This window comes from Gadus macrocephalus, chromosome 2 (genome assembly GCF_031168955.1).
Source record: "Gadus macrocephalus chromosome 2, ASM3116895v1".
Lineage (NCBI taxonomy): Eukaryota > Metazoa > Chordata > Actinopteri > Gadiformes > Gadidae > Gadus > Gadus macrocephalus.
Window position 1 is genome coordinate 8,262,384 of NC_082383.1, and position 20,000 is coordinate 8,282,383.

At 45.0% G+C, this 20,000-nt stretch overlaps 1 protein-coding gene across 6 annotated transcripts in view; it reads left to right on the forward strand.

The window, feature by feature from the left end:
- The window catches only part of stat5a (signal transducer and activator of transcription 5a), a 59,032-nt gene that overhangs the window by 24,615 nt on the left and 14,417 nt on the right, over positions 1-20,000 (forward strand). Inside the window, exons 2-8 of one of the 6 annotated variants that reach the window (XM_060039148.1) lie at positions 2,639-2,713; positions 8,309-8,354; positions 15,163-15,301; positions 16,049-16,205; positions 17,249-17,338; positions 18,482-18,656; positions 19,455-19,585. In XM_060039148.1, coding sequence (XP_059895131.1) covers positions 15,174-15,301; positions 16,049-16,205; positions 17,249-17,338; positions 18,482-18,656; positions 19,455-19,585 — 681 coding nt within the window. In that variant the 5' untranslated portion in view covers positions 2,639-2,713; positions 8,309-8,354; positions 15,163-15,173. The remainder of the gene's footprint in view (positions 1-2,638; positions 2,714-8,308; positions 8,355-15,162; positions 15,302-16,048; positions 16,206-17,248; positions 17,339-18,481; positions 18,657-19,454; positions 19,586-20,000) is intronic. The other 5 variants (XM_060039147.1, XM_060039150.1, XM_060039149.1 and 2 more) reach the window with 5 other exon arrangements.

The window sequence follows — 20,000 nt, forward strand, 5'->3', positions numbered from 1 at the left end:
GGTGCTGAAACCAACATACTGTATTCTGCCCTGCTAGTGGCATGAGAGTGAACAGCCCATGGGATTAGAGATTAAAAAAGCAACACGATTCCAGCTCACACCGATCCCGGATGTCAAGCAACAGTGTCAATTGAATTGCTTTGCAACGATGAAGAATTGATTCAATATCATCATCATCATCATTTTCATCCTCATCATTTTATAAATATATCACGGCTACTCCAGTATTTAAAGAATGCTACTGAGGTTCATTCATTGAACGGAAACTCAAGCGTACAGTGTCCTTGAGCTGCATGCTCCAATTAAATATACTAGAGTTTTCACGTGCGTGTGTTTCGCTCGCTCAACCTCTAGTTGTAATTAACAGGGGTAATGGTTCAATGGAAAGTGTAGTATACTATGCATGCAAATCAATTATTAAATAGCTTTTACTGTTATTCAGGGTTGCATTGACATTTTAAAATGCAAGGCAACTACTATTGGTTAGTTGAAACCTGTTTTCATTGTGTTATAGGGACACTGTCTCTTTAAGATCAAGTCACTCGTGTGTTGATATGCCGGTCGGCGCGATGTTTGAATTTAACTGTGAAATGGATTACTGTTCACTCACATGTAACAAGCAGGGCAGAATACAGTATGTTGGTTTCAGTAGCCGCGTTTACATGGACACATCTATGCCGCATAGATTTCTATGCGGCATAGAAAATGGTCATGTATACGCCTCATTCGGAATACAATTATCTGTGCGGCATAGATTCTATGCCGCATAGAATAAGTGGTGTAGTCCGTTTTAAATCGCCATGTATACACTTATTCCGTATAGATTGGGGTTTAACTTAGAGCAGCCGCAGTAGTTCGCAATTGGTCCACTGAGCTCCGTCGGTACTTTTAAGCACACCGAACTTCACCGCTGTCAAGGAAAGTGGATTTATTGCCTGATTCACGTCTTTGTTATCACTCCGTAAAAGTAGTCCGGTAAGCGTGTCCGGTTGCTAAGCGACGGGACATGGCTGTTTATTAATGAGGTGTCCTCGCGCGTCCGAGATAACTGTAAATGAGTAGGCTACTACTAGTACATTTGCAGGCTGAACGTTAAAATACTTCTTAACTTAGAGAGATGGCAGCTGCAGTAGTGCGCAATTGGACCTTCGAGGATTCCTGGTCACTAAATTCCCGTAAGACCACTCTCTCCCACCAGTCTTGGCTGCGGACTCGCATCCAAATTCCTCTTGTTTGCGGCGGCGCTTAGGGTAAATATAAAGATCTGACGAGAAATTGACGTTGCTGCGCTGTCCTCCTCCTTCTTAATTGAAGGAGCAGGCAGAGAAAAGCTCTCTCCTGCTGTGCTTTCATTAAAATCAAATTTAAAATCCCCGATAGTGATAAGACATCCATTATGTCGCCGCCGGTCCAGAGACGTGTCAGGTGTGCGCGAGAGACATAACGGACACTTTTGTTACTGCCATGTATACAGTACATTCGGAACACATTTTAGGAACAGATCTATGCCGCATAGAAATCTATGCGGCATAGATCTGCCATGTAAACGCGGCTAGTGACCAGAGAATTAAGGAAACTCAAGAAATACGAAACCGAAACCTACGTTTCGGTTTGTGACACCAACTCTTTCCTTGAAAAGATGCCATTTATAAAACACTTCCTTGGAGGCTAGGGAAACTAGGTCAATTTACAAGTCACCCTACAAAACTCAAATGGTTTGATTTCCAGATAATCATTTTGTGTTGATAGTGAGCCGTTATGTTTAAAAACATAACGTCTTACCTGGGCGAGTGTCGCTGCGGTGTGCGCAAGTGCGTGTGTGTTCTTTCCTGCGTGTGTTCCGATCATGGGGCCGATAAACTTCTTACCTGTGTGTGTGTGTGTTTGTGTGTGTGTGTGTGTGTGTGTTTGAGTGTGTGCGCGAGTGTGTGTGCTCTTCCATGTATGTGTCGCTGCCTTTGTGCGGACGTGCTGTGTGTGCGCGTGCTTGTTTGTGTGTGTGTGTGTAGTGTGTGCGTTTCCGTGTATGTTCGTGCACATGTGCATGCTTGCGTGTGTGTTCTTACCTGCGCGTGTGCCGATGGCGGAGCCGTTAAACATCTTACCTGTACGTGTGTGCGTGTGTGCGTGCGCGCTCCCGTGTATGTGCTGCCTTTGTGTTGACGTGCGGTATGTGCGCGTGCTTGTGTGTGTAGTGTGTCCGCATGTGTGTGCGTTCCCGTGTATGTTTGTGCGCATGTGCGTGCTTGCTGTCACAGTGTGTATCTGTGCGTCCGCTCGGCACATGCGCACTTGAGTAACTTGAGTAACTGGTGCGGCAGGCCTGCTATTATAATAGTAAGATTTAAATAAATATAATATTTAACAAGTTCAATTAAAGAATTCTATCCATATTGTGCAGATGTAGCAAACTAAAACATGCTGGAAGTTATCATTCCAGCAAGCTCTTTAAAATATTATTTGATCTTGTGTCACACAACTTTTGAGACTTTTTGGTTCTTTATTTTCTTCTTTTAATTCACAGGGCAGATCAGTGCATGTTTGGCTGAAAATCAATGTAGTGCCGCAGTTTACTTCTTTCTTCTTCTCCTCCATCCATTTGTTCTCTGTGGGCCTGACTCCTCTCTCGTCTCCTCAGGGTTGACTGACTGGCTGCCCGGAGGCTGTCTTTGTGGTCTCCCCTCCACTGGCTTCCACCATAGGTGAGCATCAAGTAAGAAAATAAGTACTTCATTCCCTAATACCAGAAGGGCATGGGAGGATTCCACAGCAATCAGGACAGTTCTGGGAAAGAAAAAAAAAAAAAAAAAAGCGGACAAACTCACATGGTTAACAAATGGGGATAATAATAAGAAAATAAGAAAACATTATAAAATTATGAGGCAATTCTCACGGTTTATTGATCAGTTACCTTTGTTGCCGTTGACTCCTTATCCTGTTAATTTATGTTTTATTTATCCTCGTTCCTCATGTGTGCAAGCTCTTTCGTTACAATCAATGTCGTTGTCACTGAGATGGGAATGTAGCTTTGGTAAAACCGTAGAAGTCGGTGCTAGTGAGTGGAGGCTATATTTATTTTTTGCGACCGAAGATCTCTTCTTTCCCTGGTTCTTCGCTTCTTTCTTATCTCTTATGAACCAAAAAAGCAATGCTTAGCAACACCATAACACTTGCATGTTGTACTTGCTCTGGTCTCTAAATTACTAAGCATATGTCAACGTTGTACACTGAGTCATTTAAATACCCATGTGGGGTATGTGGTAATGACACGTCAGTGAAGTTCTAAAGAACCCCATGTCAGATTTTGTGGTCGGGCATTTCTGAAGACTCGAACAAGTCTTTACTCAAAGTCAGATGTCCCTTCAAACCAAAAGGGACACCTTCAATCCAAACGCCTCACACAAACACGTAATTTCTTCATCCTCAGATAATGATGGCCTCTCAATGTGTCAGAGAGAGAGAGAGAGAGAGAGAGAGAGAGAGAGAGAGAGAGAGAGAGAGAGAGAGAGAGAGAGAGAGAGAGAGAGAGAGAGAGAGAGAGAGAGAGAGAGAGAGAGAGAGAGAGAGAGAGAGAGAGAGAGAGAGAGAGAGAGAGAGAGAGAGAGAGAGAGAGAGAGAGAGAGAGACTTTTGTTCCCTTTTCCAGAAAAGCAAAAGGAAAGAAGTGTGCGACCTTAGGGGGGGTTTAGATATAATAGTAACTGGTCAGATTCCACCATGTGGTCAAAAGGGATTGATTGCTTTGCAACGATGTACACACACACAGGTAACACATACATATTCACACAGAGACCCCCCCGACACACACACACACACAAATACATCAGTGGCGGGTGGTAGTTTTTAAAGTGAGGGAGGAAGGACCGCTCGCTTGGTTGCCATTGGCCTGCTTGCACTGTTGGTGTATGGTGGCATAAGAATGTGAGACTCAAGTTGTTTCAGGTTGTTTTGGTTAACCTGTTCTGCCCCGGCAGTATTTTGTTTTTTTTCGCCTATACACATACCCAAATGGAAAAGCTTATAACACAGTAACCCTAAGTCCTAGATGGATGTATGATACTTCAGTTGAAAGCTGACAAGCTCTAGTTTCTGTATATATGTATATATATGTATATATTATTTGGCATGTACCATAAACACAACCTAAATGACATCAGTTCAAACATGGCTCTAAAGCAATTATTTTGTCTTCGAAAATAATAGGTCATAATTGAACTACAATAACTAGGATGTGCTTTATGTAAGGCATATGGCAATATGCCAAATACCTTCTACATCATTCCAACTACACCTGGAAGAAATTTTGGAGTTCTAGGCCTAAACCTTTGGGAGTTAATGGAGTTTTTATGGTGTGTTGTCACTGGCGGCACAAACCTCTCCAAAATGTCTCCAAATGGCCAAATTGTGCCAAATGCATTTACTCACTTCTGTGACACTGGAAACATTACTGAAGCATTTTGGTGACTATAAAACCTTTCTCCATGATTCAAAACATAATTTTTTCACACATTCATTTGATATGGCCATATTGAGATATTGTCATGTGATGAGACACTATCGGATAGTAACCATCATAGAAAAATGACAGAATATACTGGACTGAATTGACCTACAAACACAATGCAATGCACAAATGTCACCAAATATAATGAAGAAATATATAAATGCAATTCAATGGGGTGTTATTTACATAGAAAACAAATAAACACCGATATATGATATTAGATACTACACAAATCAACAGGAAATAACTGTACATAAACAGAATGATTGTATTGCTAGCTTGACGCAGTGTTTACGCAGCTTTATATCTCGGCTCATACGTATCACACCTGGACACGCCTGGCAGCGTTGGAAAGGTAAACTCATTGGCTAGAAGCCCAAGTGATTGATATATCAATAGCCAATACGGTGTCCCTATACTAAAGCCGCGAAACAAAGTAAACAAAGCCCATTGGCCCTTCGAACTGGGAGCGCTCCATCTACTTCACGGGCTGTACCGGGGTGAAAACTGAACAGAAAAAGACGGGGACACTTTTACTTTGTAGCCAGCAAAGTGATGAAAACAAGCATACCCAACAACTCCATACTGGAGGTAGAGAAAATATCGATACGAGTGCGAACGTCTGGATGTTAGTTGACGAACAAAGTTTGGAGATGGTAAACAAATGGACTTTACACGACGATATTCACAAGCTGGAATAATTTTATGAAAAACCATTTTGATGCTTTTGATCAGTGGATTCTCACGGACAATTGGAATATAAATAATTGAGGAATGGACACATATTACGGTTCTCAGATTGCTTCAAAGGTAGGGAGTCACTCTGTTTTTTGGCATTTACGGTTTACCATGCTGGTAAATATCAATGATTGATGGTTTTGTGCTCATGATTTATAGAAAAAACAACCGGATGAATAAATTGTGGAGATTCTACCCTTTCTAACGACGTATAGAATGTCTGTAATGATGAAAGTTGAAGCGGGTTATGTCGCTCCGTAGTGGAAACATATCGTCAACAAACCCAAATCGCCCACCGGTGGGCGATTGGGTCTTACAAAATAGTAGGGAGGGATAGTTATGTGAATAAATTTGATACAAAGCCACCAGTGGCATCACTGTAATTTGAAAGCTGGTGGGTAGCATGTCTTTGAAATGGACTACAAGGGCAGAAGGAAAGGATGCAAAGCCCATTAGTCAAATCAGGTCTACTCTTGATTTGTAAAAGTAAATAAAAAAATCTGGGCCTATTTTTGCCCACAATGACTGAAGTTATTGGTTGTAATTTAGCTATGTTTATTTTCAGGTACAATTGTTTTCAGAAAAGACTGACCAAAAGTGATGCCATTTAAAATGCATCATGCTCTGAATCATTCACCCTTTCCACACCATTTCCACAATATCAAACAGAACGGTCAGAGTAGCAAACTAGTAAAAGACGAGAACATTATTCTAGATTCAACCCCATGTTATTCACCGGCCGCCAGTACTTTCTGGGAAATGAATGGGAGTCAACGGAGGCTGAGGGAGGACCTTCCTCCCTGAAGTTATTGTCAAAAGGCGATAGGGGGTACTAATGTCCCTTTACCCAGGGAAACAAACATTATATATTCAAAGGCATTAAGTAGTCATATTTAAGGGCATGAATTTATTAAAGTAGTCTGGGCAATCTACATTTTTTTATTCTCAACAATGTTAAGGGGGATCTTCCTCCCTCTCCTCAATGGAGAAGCCTCCACTGATGTGCATGCACTGGTTAATATACACATGCGTACCATGGGCATAAATCCCTTTTGTTCCGCACGATAGCTGGGTCAGTATTGGCTCCAGCAGGCCACGGCAGACCTGTCAGGCAGCTATGAGAAGCAGATTGTTATGATCCACCTTTTAGATTCAAGACAAGACATTATTGGTTGACCTCCCTCGTTCTTGCTCTCTCTCGCTCCTACTCTGTGCCCTGTTGGGGTTGGCTGTGTTGTGGAAAACGTGTTAAGCCTACTTTAAGCATGAATGACTTGACCCTTGGGTGTTATCTAGTCGTGGATGTGAAATCGTCCTCATCAATGGCACACCGGCTCTCCCTTCCAAAGCACATGTTTGCTTGATGGAGTCCAAAGAGAAAAAAATGTATAGAATACTGTCGGCCAGCATGTGTGTTCCTGATGTTTTGGACACTTGGGCTGTCTTGCTCTCTCTCTCAATATTGGTCTCTATCTCTCTATCTCCCCCTCTCTCTCTCTGTTCTCTCTCTCTCTCTCTCTCTCTCTCTCTCTCTCTCTCTCTCTCTCTCTCTCTCTCTCTCTCTCTCTCTCTCTCTCTCTCTCTCTCTCTCTCTCTCTCTCTCTCTCTCTCTCTCTCTCTCTCTCTCTGAATAGAAATCATTGCTAAAGCGGGACAGAAGCGTGTTCTTTGGATTTTCTCTTTCTCTCTCTCTCTCTCTCTCTCTCTCTCTCTCTCTCTCACTCTATCAATTAAAGGTGGAGCTGTACACCGCTGCATGTGACCGAATAAGTGAATGAAAGGCAACCTTTAGTTCCCAGATGACCTGGCTCTGCCCCCGTAGATACTGCATTAATACTCTTTGCATTGTGGTGTATGCTTGTGTGAAAAGAGTGCTCTATTGATCTTTGCATAATCAACCTTTTCCTTTGAGGTGCATTGACAGAAAATTATCAGGATAACCTTAATATTGTGGCATCTCCAATGTTTAGATCCAGTTCCTCTCATGGTCATTTCAGGTTCAAGGTTGAAGTTTTCTGCTGATAATTCAGCATTTTGCTGCGAGTCAAATAATAGCAGTAATTCATTGACTTTTGAGTCTATATCTATAATTGTGTCGTCGATGATATTCCAGAATCTATCGATGTTTGAATGTGTGTGCGCTTATGATGTACACACACACAAACACACTCACGGAGAGTGTGTGGAGCAGCAGATAAATCAACAACTACAAGGATGTCCCGGTAGCATGGCAGCATGGATGGCTTCCGCTGGATTGAAAAGAAAGGCAAAAGGGATAATCACTCTACAACCAGAACATTAACCCACATGCTTTTCTCTCTCTCTCTCTCTCTCTCTCTCTCTCTCTCTCTCTCTCTCTCTCTCTCTCTCTCTCTCTCTCTCTCTCTCTCTCTCTCTCTCTCTCTCTCTCTCTCTCTCTCTCTCTCTCTCTCTCTCTCTCTCTCTCTGAATAGAAATCATTGCTAAAGCGGGACAGAAGCGTGTTCTTTGGATTTTCTCTTTCTCTCTCTCTCTCTCTCTCTCTCTCTCTCTCTCTCACTCTATCAATTAAAGGTGGAGCTGTACACCGCTGCATGTGACCGAATAAGTGAATGAAAGGCAACCTTTAGTTCCCAGATGACCTGGCTCTGCCCCCGTAGATACTGCATTAATACTCTTTGCATTGTGGTGTATGCTTGTGTGAAAAGAGTGCTCTATTGATCTTTGCATAATCAACCTTTTCCTTTGAGGTGCAATAAGCCTGACTTGTTCAAAGAGACCATGTCATGTGCAAAATTAATTTGTTCGAGATAATTGGAAACTTATGATTTTGTGATGTTGCGATTATAGCCACGTTTGCCTTGAACTCAAAGCCATTTTGTCCACACAAACGTTTTACAGTCAGAGAGAGAGAGATAGGGAGAGGGAGTGAGAGAGGGAGGGAGAAAGAAAGAGAGAGTGACAGGAAAAAGCACTTCCTCACAACCACACAAAGTTGACTAACTTCCTCCTTCTACTCTCTTTCTCTCTTTCTCTGCTCACTTTCTGACTCTCCCCACGCCCCTCTCTCTGTGTCCCATTGTCTCAGGTTTGTGGAGCTCCTGTTTAGAGTAACACAGAGCTGAAGACCGCAGGTAACAACTCAGCCGTTTATCCCTATTAGTATCTAGGTGGCAGGTGTACAAGGCACATCGCATTGTTGATGTCTACTGTCTAGCCCAACGGCCTGCCAGTATTCTGTCTGTCTGTCTCTCTGTTAGTCCTTCCGTATGTTTACTTGTGTGTCTGTCCATCTGTTTGTCCCCCCGCTATCTGTTTTTTGTGTCTGTCCTCAGTCTGTTGGCACGTCCGTCTGTCCATCTGTCCATCTGTCCATGAGAGATCCCCAGGGAGGAATCAGTGTCTCAAGCTGGGGGTGTAAATAGTATTGCACCAGCCCCTCTAGGGTTAATGTAAGCCGGGCAGCCTTTTAGAAGCAGCCAGACAGTTTCAGTTTCAACCAGCCTTGCTGAAAACCATAATATTGGTATCATGTACAGGTATTCAGCTTCTGTGTGTATCTCTCTGAATATAGCTGTGTGTAACTCTGCAAGGATTTTTGTGTACGTACACTGTGCGTATCTTGTGCATGGGTGTGTGTGTGTGTGTGTGTGTGTGTGTGTGTGTGTGTGTGTGTGTGTGTGTGTGTGTGTGTGTGTGTGTGTGTGTGTGTGTGTGTGTGTGTGTTTGCAGGCTTGCATGGCATAGCAAACATCAGCAGGCAAGGAAGACCATTCAGGATTCTTTTTTAAAGACAGACTCCGATTGGATGGTTACGTCGGAGGAGAGCAGATCTCCTGATTGGCCGGTGGGGTTGGATGACAGAGCTGATAATTGCCATAGCTGCCCTCAGGGATACCAAGTGTTTGACTTCCACGGTTACTTCCTTTTGTACTGTGTGTTGTTTGTTGTTATGTGCCTCAAGGTCATCTGAGTCAAGGCTAAGGTTGTCTACTAGGAAGAGTTAACAAATTCCCTGAAAGGAATGCAGTTACTTCAATGGCTGATTGGCCATATAATTGTATTAATGCGCAAAACAACGTAATAGCATCTGAAAGGTAATGCCTTTCATTTGGTTAGATATTTGTCCCCTCACCTCTGTGATCGCGGAGAGCAAACTAACATTTGCTTTGGGTGTTTTAACAAAAGGTCCACCCTATCACTGTCTTTGAGGGATGAAGGTGAACTTTTGAAAGCTTTTTAAAACCTTTGGCAGCAGTTGGTTCTCAAGAGTGGAGGGAAGTGTTGTGACAGTTTATGTTCTTGGGCGTCAAGCAATCCGGTGGCTGAGTGCAGGGTGTGGGTGTCGAATTGAAGTCAGGGCACTGAGGGATCTACGTCTGCGAGGGCATTAGCTTATGCTTATTGTATTAGTGTCGCTGCTGCAGATTAGAACATGTCCATCACAGTTAGACTCGGTTTACTGATCTCCGCCAACCCAGTTTCACAGTCCCTTCCTATTGGGTCAGTAACCCCGATTCACAGTCCCTTCCTATTGGCTGAAAGATTCATATTGCCTATCCGTTGGCTAGAAGGTTTCAAGTCCCTGCCTACAGGCTAGCAGTTCCCATCTATTACTCACAGACTCTTAGTTTCCAGCTCAACTGGAGGAAAATGCTGACAGATAAAGATCGTATCCACAACCACAAATTTGAGAGCGTTTTACTTTCGGTTAGGAAGTAGCTTGGGCCTACTGTTCTCACTGTCTTGACTTTTAAAATTTGAATCATGATTATTATTTGTTATTATTAGGATATTGATTTTTGTTATGAACATCATTATTTTGTATTGGGAGTATTACTAATTGCTAATAAGATCAGAAAACGTGTAAAATCACACCTGCAACATAACATCGGGTAGTCCTCATGCTCTATGTAACCTTTAACACAGATCAATATGTCCTATCCTACAAAATAAAGGTTCTGATGCAAATCGAATCAGGTCTATTAAGATAACTTGATCAGAAACAGAGACAGTTTCCTGTGAGAGGGCTAGTGTTTGGCATGTTTCTGTTGATATCATGAATACTTTTCTGATGATGTGCACACACGCATATGTAATCCACATTATCATCAGATGAGAACCAAAAAAATCACTTAGAGAGAGCCGGCAAGAGGGAGAGATTATCGGGGGACAACAGAGTATGCATAAAATATTAAACTGCTGTTTAATGCAGAACCAGGAAGTAAAACAAGTGATGTTGTTGTTGAGAAATATGGGTTTGGCCATCTTTGTCAGCAAAACAACCATTGATAAAGCAGAAAACACTGATGATGACGCAGCCCATTAAACACAGTTCCAGAACGCCCAGTCGCCGAGAAAAAATATGATACATTTTCCTCTAGTTCCACAGGCAGGCAGACACACATATACAGCACACACACACACCCCACCCAACACACCCCCACACACCCCCACACACATCAAATCACATCACAACCCACCAAACACACAAACCCCACACCACACCCATCACACCCACACACACCCACACACACACACACACACACACACACACACACACACACACACACACACACACACACACACACACACACACACAGACCCTCATCATCAAACCATTTGACTCATCCTGTACGGCGGCCGATTTGGCTCTTAATCAATGTATATTTGAATGTCTATGGCGATATGTATGCAGAGTATTTTTTACATGATAAGTGGATGTGAATGTGCATGTGTAAGCCTTTATCTGATAGCATGCACCTAGGCATCCACTTATACACAAAACTAACAATCTAAATAAACACAAAGCCGTTATCTGGAAGCAATGCACTTACCCATCCAGTTATACGTACAGAACAGTCTACGTACACAGCGACTTTGCACTGTTAATTTCTAGCCAATGGGGACGCTTGATTTTACTAGGCTCTTGACCATCCAATCAGGGCACGATGTGCCCTGGAGTTGCCAGTGTTACACCAGATAAATTAATGTTAAAAGCAGCCAGCAAATTCTATCCATTTTTTAGAATGTAGAACATTGATGTCGTTATGGCAACAAGTGAGCCATTATTTGTAGTGAAGCCGTCTAAATCATTTCTCTTTAAATTAGTAAATGACTAAGGTGCACTATTGGTGATGGATCTCTATCTGGGTTTGTGTAAACAACACTTTACGCAGTACTCCTAAACTCGGAAGAAACATGAACTGTGCTGACATTGTATATATTGTGAATGTTCATCATCACAGCATCCCGCTCCTATCACAGGAACCAAGAAGCAATTATTTCAAGGGTTGTTCAGGATGTTGTGTTCAAATAACATGTTCATATATTAAATACAGAATATATGTGTGCATGTTACAGAAAATGAAATGATGCCCATAGGTTGTAAACCAGTACATATATGCGATAACTGTGTTATCATTGATAATAAAACATAATTTGGGTTATTTCAGAATAAGTAGAATATGTAAGTGGGTTATAACAGAATGTAGTCTACCCCAATTTTATTCCCTCAAAACCTCAAATGAGCATGAAAAACGATGTTTACTAACTAAACCTATACAAAAGCTGAATGAAGATAATTCTCGTTAGAACAGTAATCAATGCATTTGAATGCTGAAACAATCTTAATATTGCATTTTCCACTGTGAGTAAACTTTAGGTCAGAAACCATGTATGTTTTTCAGCGATAGCAGCTTCCATATGAACCACCATAGCAACGATAGAAAACGTATTTAATATTTTTTTTTTGGCCAGACCTTAAAGAATAATTATTCGTAAAAACAAACAATCTAAAATTCATATACAATTACTGAATAAAGATTATAACTATAACTTTAAGTATATGAAAATATTGCATTTTCCACTGAGAATAAAATGTATGCTGTTTTCCGGTTTGCTGCTCTGCTCATGGCTTTTCAAAGTAATGCCTGGTGTTTGGACATTTCTGCTCTCCACAGCAGTTAAGGGGAAGGATTACCGTATCAACTGCACGCAAAATTGGACTTTGGTGTACCCACTGCATGCAGTCTGAAAGTCTGATTGATGAGATTGGGTTGGTCCTCCATTACAAGAGTATATCTCCCTAGGCCTTCCGCAGTTAGTGTATCCATTTCATCACCAAGCAGCCCTCTTAATGCATGCCTGTCGAGGAGAGACAAAAATAAACCCATAAAAAGGCATTAGTACATTGAATGTCCAGTTTGTCTAACTGTGACCAAGTTGGTTCTCTTCTTTGAATACTGCCGGAGACTAGAGTTGGAAGCTCTGACTGGAAGCGTACTTTGCTGTGATGTTGTGATGGAAACGCATCTCAATGTGCAAAAGTGGAAGAAAGGGGTCGTCACCGAAACTGGAAAACTGCTTGTTTTTATCGCACATAGATTAATGCGGCTTTCCCCTCCTGAGTCACCATACTGACATGCAGTCTGACAACACAATGTGGAAATATTCACCGTATGCTGGAACCATCATCTTCTTTATATCTTAGGAACTTTCTACTTCTCGACTTTGCCTGATCATTTAATTTAGTTGGGGTGCTATGTATACGACCAGAAAGTAAAAAAGTTCCTGTTTGTCGTGTTTGTTTAAAGGGGACATATTATACCACCAGGTGTGAGTGTGATTAGCCTTTCAAGCCGTTTCGAAAATCGGCCCCATATGACATAATAATAATAATAATAATAATAATACATTGAATTTAGAGGCGCCTTTCAAGGCACCCAAGGTCACCTTACAGAGCATAAAGTTATCATATATCGTTTAAAAACAAGACATTGTGGAAAAAAATAAATAATAATAAATAAATAAATAAATAAATAAATAAAACAAGATAAAACAAACAAACAAACAATCAAGACAGTGATCAGTTAAAGTTACACACCCACATCACTAGTGGGCGTGTCCACCTAGATCTGTGCTGGATAGATGAGCAACGTTTACTTCAGTCCACTGGGTAGGCTGGTAGGCTGATCTGTCCAGCACAGATCTAGGTGGACACGCCCCACTAGTGATGTCATATGGGGCAGATTTTCGAAATGGCTGGTAAGGCTAATCACACTCACACCTGGTGGCATAATATGTCCCCCTTAATGTTTCTATCAAAGATAAATTATGTAGACGTGAAATGAATTGGTCGTTCTTCCATCTCCCTAAAATTCTTCAAAATACTATCAAGTATCAATATTATCCAGCAGATCTCCATTTTGGAGCTGGGGTGGCTCTGTGTCAACACTAGCCATTACCTTGTAATTACCTTGTCTTCTAAAGCTGGGCAGCATCTTACCCCCTTGGCTGGTGCCTCCGACTGCAGTCCACCGCAGTATCTGTTCTGCTGGGCACCTTCAAGTAGGTCAGACTTCAGCATAGCAGCCAAACCCACCATGGTCCCTTGTAACTTGCTTCGAACATAATCACAGCAGATCGATTAGTGGTCAGTTCTCTGCAGGTAGAAAGGAGTTTAACTATACAACTATTCTGGTTAAAGTACCAACTACATCAAGTATAGACTGGTATATACATTTGGTAATTTGCCCCCCCTCCTTCATCCTATTACCATCCTGCTCATATCTCAGATCATCTGCTAATTTCTCAAATGTTATCCTGTCCCTAATATGCACTGGATCTTTAGGCTAGTTTAGTACTAGCTAGCTAATTCATGCAGTATGGTCGAGCATCATAGCGTTGAGTAATGTCAAAAACAATAGACCATCAATTTCATAATTAATATTTACCCTCAGTTGAAGTTGGGTCCAGGAGGAGCACAACATTGCAGCATTGTTGCTCCATCTGTTAGAAAGCACTAGTATTATGAAATTGAGGCAGTGCTTTCCCTCCGACTGGATATCGTGGCCCACAACACCATCTCATTAGCGTAGCGATAAAGTTCCAATACGGCCGGCTCTTACAGCTTTCTACTTTCTAACAAGCATATTTGCAGCATTTGCTTTCTGCTTTTTACAATCATTTATCTAGCGTACCACAATGGCAACTCCAAATCACATTGTTCCCTGATAATTTGCACCTTTGTGTGGACGCGTGACTGTGCGTTCGTGTGTGTCTCAACTGGAAACAAATGCAGGTTCAATTCCTCTCTATGTCAAGGTCACACACAAACGCACACAATCATCGTAAGGCTGTTGGCCCAGCGGTGTAGGTTTGTTTATTTTTTTGTAAGGACTGAAAGGGGTAAGGGCTGGGCTGCATCCAGCCTTGGGGGGGGGGGGGGGTAGGATTATATGGAGTTTCACAGCGTCCTGTACGTACGTCTTTTTGTTCAATGCTGGTCACTCACGAATGGTGACTTTTATGGATTTGTTTATTTTTATTCTGTGCAATCCATCATCAGTTTTTCTCTTTCTCAATCTCTCTCTTCTTCTCTCTGTCTCTGTCTTTTGCTCTTGACCTCTCTCCTTTTCCCTCTCCCTTTCTCTCTCTCTTACTTAGAGGACTGCGTATTGATACCTTGAGATTTGATTTGTGAGCGCTGGCAACACTCTGTGTGCTGCCTGTGTGTCTGCCCGCCTATCTGCCTGTCTGTCTCCCATGTTTTAATTGGTGTTGTTTCTTACCACTTGCACTGCCTTGTTTACCCCCCATGTTCCTCTCCCATCCCCTCTGCTTTTCTTATTAACCCCATATGTGCTCCTGTCTATCTTACCCCTCCATCCCCGCCCACCCCATCCCCTCCAACCCGCCTCTCCACCCCTCTGACCCCACCTCGAGCCACCCCTGCTCCACCTCCATCTCTCCACCTCCAACACCCCCCGCCTCTCCACCTCTAACCCCTCCTTCACCACTCTTACCTTTCCAACACCAAACCCTAACCCCATCTCACCTCCACCTCCACCTCCACCTACTCCACCCCCCCCCCCCCCCCCCACCCCACCCTTCTCCAACGACACCCCCCTCACCCACTGCCTCTCCCCTCTCTCCCACCAGGGTGTGGAAGCATGGCGGTCTGGATCCAGGCCCAGCAGCTGCAGGGGGACGCGCTGCACCAGATGCAGTCCCTCTACGGGCAGCACTTCCCCATCGAGGTGCGCCACTACCTCTCCCAGTGGATCGAGGGCCAGCTCTGGTGAGTTGCAATGTGTCAAGGTGCCCTGTGGAGCCTGTGTGCGTGTGCGTGTGCGTGTGCGTGTGTGTGTGTGTGTGTGTGTGTGTGTGTGTGTGTGTGTGTGTGTGTGTGTGTGTGTGTGTGTGTGTGTGTGTGTGTGTGTGTGTGTGTGTGTGTGTGTGTGTGTGTGTGTGTGCGTGCGTGCGTGCGTGCGTGTGTGAGTTTTTTGTGCGTGGTATCAGACAGAATACTCTATGGCACTTGTATGAAAGTATTCAAGTGTGTCTGTGTGCATACCTCGATAGCACTGTATCTGGCTATGCCGGTATGTATTGACGCAACATGTTTGTCAGGACAAGGTCCTCTTTCCTCTTCCTCCATGTCCATTTGTTTACTCACTCTCAGTACTTCAACCCCTAGTGAGCAGATTTGTATATGAACGTAGAACTGTTCAAAGCTGAATATCCCATATGCTAAAATGCACGTGGATGCATGGGGGTTTTTGACAGGGGTTTGCGAATAAGTTTGCCTACATTACAGTTGTGTGTTTGTACGTGTGTGTTTGTGTGTTCGTACGCGTGTGTTTGTGTGTCTATGTGTACGCCTGTGTGTGTATGTATGTGTGTGTGTATGGGGGGGGGGATGTGCGTGTGTGTTTGTGTCTGTGCGTGCCCCTGTGCGTGTGGGTGTGTGCACTTGTGTGTGTGCACGTTCGCGTGTGTGTGTTTGTGTGTTTGCCTGCGTGTGCACGTGTTTGCGTGGGTCCAGGGATGCCATCGACCTGGAGAACCCCCAGGAGGAGTTCAAAGCCAAACGCATGCTGGAGGGTCTGATCCAGGAGCTGCAGAACAAGGCGGAGCACCAGGTGGGGGAGGACGGCTTCCTGCTGAAGATCAAGCTGGGCCACTACGCCAGCCAGCTCAAGGTAGGCACCGTTCCCGGGAACAGTTTGTCCTCTCTGTTAGAAAAACAAGCAGGGGGAATCCAAAGCAATGGCCTTAGTAACCAGCCAACACTACTGTTTATGATGTGGCACCTTCCCTCAGCTCTCCCGCTGTCCCCTCCTTTTCCTGTGTGTGTCTCTCTCTCTCTTGCTCTCTCTGTCTCTCTCTCTGTCTCTCTCTCTCTCTCTCTCTCTCTCTCTCTCTCTCTCTCTCTCTCTCTCTCTCTCTCTTGCTCTCTCTGTCTCTCTCTCTGTCTCTCTCTCTCTCTCTCTCTCTCTCTCTCTCTCTCTCTCTCTCTCTCTCTCTCTCTCTCTCTCTCTCTCTCTCTCTCTCTCTCTCTCTCTCTCTCTCTCTCTCTCTCTCTCTCTCTCTCTCTCTCTCTCCTCTCCCCCACTCTCTCTCACTCTCTTCTACTCTACGCTTCTTTGCATTTTCTAGAACACAAAGAATTTAGACACCCTCCACGCGTCGCAGAAGATTGTAGGGGAGCTGCTACAGTGCATTATTAGTTTGAGGACTGAAATATAAAAGTGTGTGTGTGTGCCACTGCTAGAGGGGGAGGCATTGAGTGGAGAGAGTGTGTGTGTGTTAGAATATGTGTGTGTGTGTGTGTGTGTGTGTGTGTGTGTGTGTGTGTGTGTGTGTGTGTGTGAAGTGTGAAGTGTGTGTGTGTGTGTGTGTGTGTGTGTGTGTGTCTGTCTGAATGTGTATGCGTTCAGCACGTGCATCTCTATGTGTCTACATGCGTGCGTGTGTCTGGTGGGTGCTCGCACTAGTGCGTGTGTGTGCATGCGTGTGCGTGCCTCACGCCCGCTTGGCTGGCAGGGGGGGGTTGGGGGGGGGGGGGTTATGCTTCGTGCTCCAGAGACGGCTCTCATTATTCATGTCCTAATGGGGGGTTAAGCGTCGGGATCCGGAGTGGTCTTGACGCGTGGCTAAATTGGCGGGCCATGTGCGCCGGCCCGCTCCCGCAGTCAGCGGCTAACGGGCGCTAACGCGGGCTCATGTGCTCCTTGCCTTTCAGAGCACGTATGACCGCTGCCCGCTGGAGCTGGTGCGCTGCATCAAACACATCCTCTACACGGAGCAGCGGCTCGTCAGGGAGGCCACCAACGTGAGTGAAGAGCCGGGGAGGGAGCGCACACTCCTTCTCTATTAAGGCACACACCAGGTCTTTGGAGTGGGCGGCCGAACGCAAAGACGAGCGCCGCGGCGGCGGCGGCGGCGAGCGCCGCGGCGGCGGCGGCGGCGGCGAGTGCAGCGTGGTGTCTCCGGATTGGTCTTCGTGGAAACACGCACGCACACACGCTCGCACGTGCACACACACACACACACACACACACACACACACACACACACACACACACACACACACACACACACACACACACACACACACACACACACACACACACACACACACACACACACACATTTGCGTTAATGCACAAAGACACATATATACGTTCTGCAGCAGACTATACGCCCGTCGCAAGTATGTTGAAGTGGAGAATACACAAAGATTACCTGCAAAGGTTACACGAATATGGAGAATGTGTGTGTGTGTTTATCTCGAGCCAGGGAGGAGGGCAGAGATGTTACGTCAACAGGCAAGCCGGTTATGAAACCATAACGGCAGCGGTGCGTGAAGCGACTGACCATCAATAACTCCTGGGCTCAATTGATTTCCAATCCTAGCACATCCAGACTATAAAACCCTTTCGATGCACATTCGGGGCTTGCGCGTGTGTGTGTGTGTGTTGGGTTTTGCTTTGTTTTCGCGTTAATTTCTTGAGACAACGCCATACCCACGGCGTGCCACGGATTTAACTGACCGTGGCGTCTGGCCGCGGTGCGATGAGAGAAGACACATTTCTCCCACTCCCCACTGCGCGGTCCTCACTGATTCCACCGTAGTTACGAGCGCTTGGACCACATAATATGCCGGTCGATGTCGCTCCCGGTGTTTATCTGCCTGAGGCCCCAAGCTGGGAGGGTTCCTGAGTCAGTCAGCGGTCAGACCCCCTACCCCTTGTATTTCATTTCCGTCTTTTTGGCGTACTTTCTTTTCCTCTTTTTTTTTATTACTTAGCAATGTCATAATTATTGGCCAGGCGTCAACAACTCTCAACACATATGAATCCCGCTTCCTTTTATTTGCTTATTTAGCTCATTCTTGTGGAGGGTATTTATTTTATTTTAATTATTGTTGTTTATTTATTGCTGATATTGTTTGTTGTGAACATGTCTGTTGCAGTCCAGCTCTCCGGTGGGCAGCATGATGGACAGCATGTCCCACAAGTACCAGCAGATCAACCAGGCGTTCGAGGAGCTGCGCCTTCTCACGCAGGACACAGAGAACGACCTGCGCAAGCTCCAGCACAACCAGGAGTACTTCATCATCCAGTACCAGGAGAGCCTCCGCATCCAGGGTGAGCTCGGCAGCCATTGGGCGTACATCTAATGAAAGTGAAACTGAAAGTGAAACTGGGCCTCAACATATTGAAATGCCTCCTTTGCGGTCGTATACTTTCAGCCCCTAAAATCATGAGGATTTAGACCGTAAACGATGGCGGTAAGGGGACTGTTCATAGCTATCCCATAGTTGAAGAGATTTCAAAGGAACCACTTTTTGTCTAAAACAGGGTTAAAACTGCTGAAGTGGTGGTGGGGAGGCTATTTTTGCTTGTTGGTACAAAGCTACAGAATAAGACATTTCCCATGTCCCCCCCCCCCCCCCCCCCTGGCAGCCCTGAGCTTTATGGTCCCTGGCGGGGGAAGATCCATCACCTGGATCTATGGGACTGTTGTATAATGCCAGAGATAGTGCTGCTGTCGCTGGGTTAATCATTGCTCTACTGTGTGTGTGTGTGTGTGTGTGTGTGTGTGTGTGTGTGTGTGTGTGTGTGTGTGTGTGCGTGTGCGTGTGCGTGTGCGTGTGCGTGTGCGTGTGCGTGCGTGCGTGCGTGCGTGCGTGCGTGCGTGCGTGCGTGCGTGCGTGCGTGCGTGCGTGCGTGCGTGCGTTTCTGTCTTTGTATTTAAATCAATTTTCACGTGGGAATTCACACATTTTGTGTATGCATCACACGTCTCACACACACACACAAACACAACCCGACCCCTGCTTACCTCTGCCTCTGCCACCCCCCCCCCCCCCGTCCCCTTCCCTTCTCCCTCAATCCAACCCCCACCTCTACCCTTCTTCCACACCACCCCCACCAACCCTCCAGCCCAGCTGAGCAGCCTGGCCTCGCTGCCCCCTGCGGACAGACAGCTGCGGGAGCCGGCATTGCTCAGCAAGAGGGCGACCGTGGAGGCGTGGCTGACGAGGGAGGCCAACACACTACAGAAGTACAGACTGGTAGGGGGGAAGCACCACGCGACGTGACATGACACGACATCGGTCTCGCCTCGTTCCAGGCGTTGTCGTCGGGCCGACGGAGCGCCCGGAACGGAATGTTACTGGCACAGAGAGAGACTTTGGCTCAGCCGGGGTCTAGAGGCGAGAGACACTTTCGATAGAGGGGTATCCGTTTCTTTCACATGCTTAACTTTATGTGAACGATAACGAACGATATTGCAGCGTCAAGTTGTTTGTCAAAAGGCTGGTGTAGCTTATTTGTTCCTCTTCGTCGATGTTGCTGTTGCTCTTTTCATTCGTTTTGATTCATCCTGCTCACGGGGGCTGTTACCCAGTTATATTGTCTATTTTTTAATTGTAAAGGTTATGCATCATGCATTCAAAATCATATAAAAATAGGAATGAAGCGAATGCT